Raw genomic sequence first — 1,940 nt, 5'->3', positions numbered from 1 at the left:
AGATAGATAGATAGATAGATAGATAGATAGATAGATAGATAGATAGATAGATAGATAGATAGATAGATAGATAGATAGATACATACATACATACATACATACATACATACATACATACATACATACAATGATTATTTGAAAAGTAAAGATCAAAAAACAATTCCCCAACCAATGTACTGTTGCTCAGTGTTTTAGTTCTTCATTTTTTTTAACTTATTTACTATTCTTAAAATTAACCATGGATGGTGTGGTATCTCAGCAGGTTAAAGAAAAAGTACCTGTCACACACATAGCATGACAACCTGAGTCTGATCACCAGAATCCATGATAAGATAAAGTGAAAGAACTGACTCAACAAAGCTGTCCCGACTACCACATATACCCTGTGGCTCATGTACACAGTCCCCTCTACATACATCATACACATACACAAGTACACAGAAATAAAAAAAAATATTTTTAAAAAGTAACTGGCTATAGGTAGATGAGATAAACAAGGCTTTGATGTATAGGACAAAGCAGCTTGTGTTCAGATACTTACAGACACTGCTGGAGAAAGTGTTATATTCCCTATGGAGACTTTTAGTTCATCCAAAGAAGCCATGGTGTGGTGCAGGTTATTTGGGTGCACAGGCTTGATCTCTATCCGGTACCTCTTTGGTTCTTCATCTTCAGAGTCAGAATCACTGGATGAGTAGAAGTGGTTCTCTTTGGTATGTGGGTATGAATTAAAGAATTTAGTTTAACCTACTAACTTATCATGGATAGCTAGCTGGTTTTCCACATATATATATAAAAAAGAGAGCCTTATAAGAATAACATATAGAGACAAGAATAAAACTACTAGCTTTAAGTAACAAAGTATATAAAATGAAAAACAGTCATATTTCAGTTAATTGGAACAGAAAAGACTTTAAGTAGTACACTAATTCTATAGCTATGCTATCAACAAATCCACTAACAACACCCAGATCATAAAAGGATATCATTCTGATTTGTTTCTGGTTTAATACTATAACCTTCTTCATCTACATCAGGAATATTCTAGGAAAAAAATTGTAAAGAGTTAATATAATGACAATGCCAATATTCAGACACTAAAGATTAACAAACAATTATAGTCTAAGATATTGCTTGAAAGCCAGGTGTGGTGTGCACACCTTTAACCCTATTAATCCTAGTCCTAGGAGGCAGAGGGGGAATCTCTGAGGTCCAGGCCAGTATAGTCTACAGAGTAAATTCCAGGACAGACAGAGCTTCTTCAAAAACACCAACAACAAAAAATAAATAAAAATAAAAAAGAAAGAAAACTAAATCATTTAATCAAATACCAAGAAATACATCTCTTCAGTTATTAATTAGCTTCAAATCATAATCCATGCCTCAAAAATCTGAAGAAAAACCTGCAGTATGCAATAAGGGTCATAATTCATACTTTCAAAGCAAGAAACTGTCAAGGTGGGGTACAAGATATGATTCAATGGTTAAGAAAACATACTGTTTGACTAGAAGACCTCAATCTGGTTCCCAACAACCACATCAGGCAGTTTACAACTTCCTCTAACTCCAACTCAAGAGGATCTGACACCCTAGTCTCACATCTGAGGGCATATACATGCATAAATTCCCATACAGATAAGATATATATGCACACACACACACAAAATTAATTTTTAAAATGAATGTTTAAAAAAAGAAAAACAGCCAAGGTGAAAGTCCATTCAGAATGCTCAAGATTAACATTACTGTTAAAATAATAGGTGACTTAAAAACCTATGGTCAGGCTAAATAGTCTCTGAATGCCATAAGAAGCTATATGAAAATTTAAGATCCCAATTTTCTCCCCGGCAATTTTGTGTACTTCCCATAGCCAAGAGGATAACTATATGTTTTTCCTTGGGTTCATCTTCTTACTTAGCTTCTTTAGGTTCACCAATTGT

At 33.8% G+C, this 1,940-nt stretch overlaps 1 protein-coding gene across 1 annotated transcript in view; it reads right to left on the bottom strand.

Annotated features, from left to right (window-relative positions):
- Fcho2 (FCH domain only 2) overlaps positions 1 to 1,940 on the bottom strand; it is a 109,765-nt gene that overhangs the window by 43,327 nt on the left and 64,498 nt on the right. Inside the window, exons 12-13 of the mRNA XM_005356433.3 lie at positions 987 to 1,044; positions 542 to 717 (exon numbers count right to left, since the gene is read on the bottom strand). Of these exons, the coding sequence (XP_005356490.1) occupies positions 542 to 717; positions 987 to 1,044 (234 nt within the window). The remainder of the gene's footprint in view (positions 1 to 541; positions 718 to 986; positions 1,045 to 1,940) is intronic.

This window comes from Microtus ochrogaster, chromosome 19, assembly GCF_000317375.1.
Source record: "Microtus ochrogaster isolate Prairie Vole_2 chromosome 19, MicOch1.0, whole genome shotgun sequence".
NCBI classification, from domain to species: Eukaryota; Metazoa; Chordata; class Mammalia; order Rodentia; family Cricetidae; genus Microtus; species Microtus ochrogaster.
This window is presented reverse-complemented; position numbering and strand designations above follow the sequence as displayed.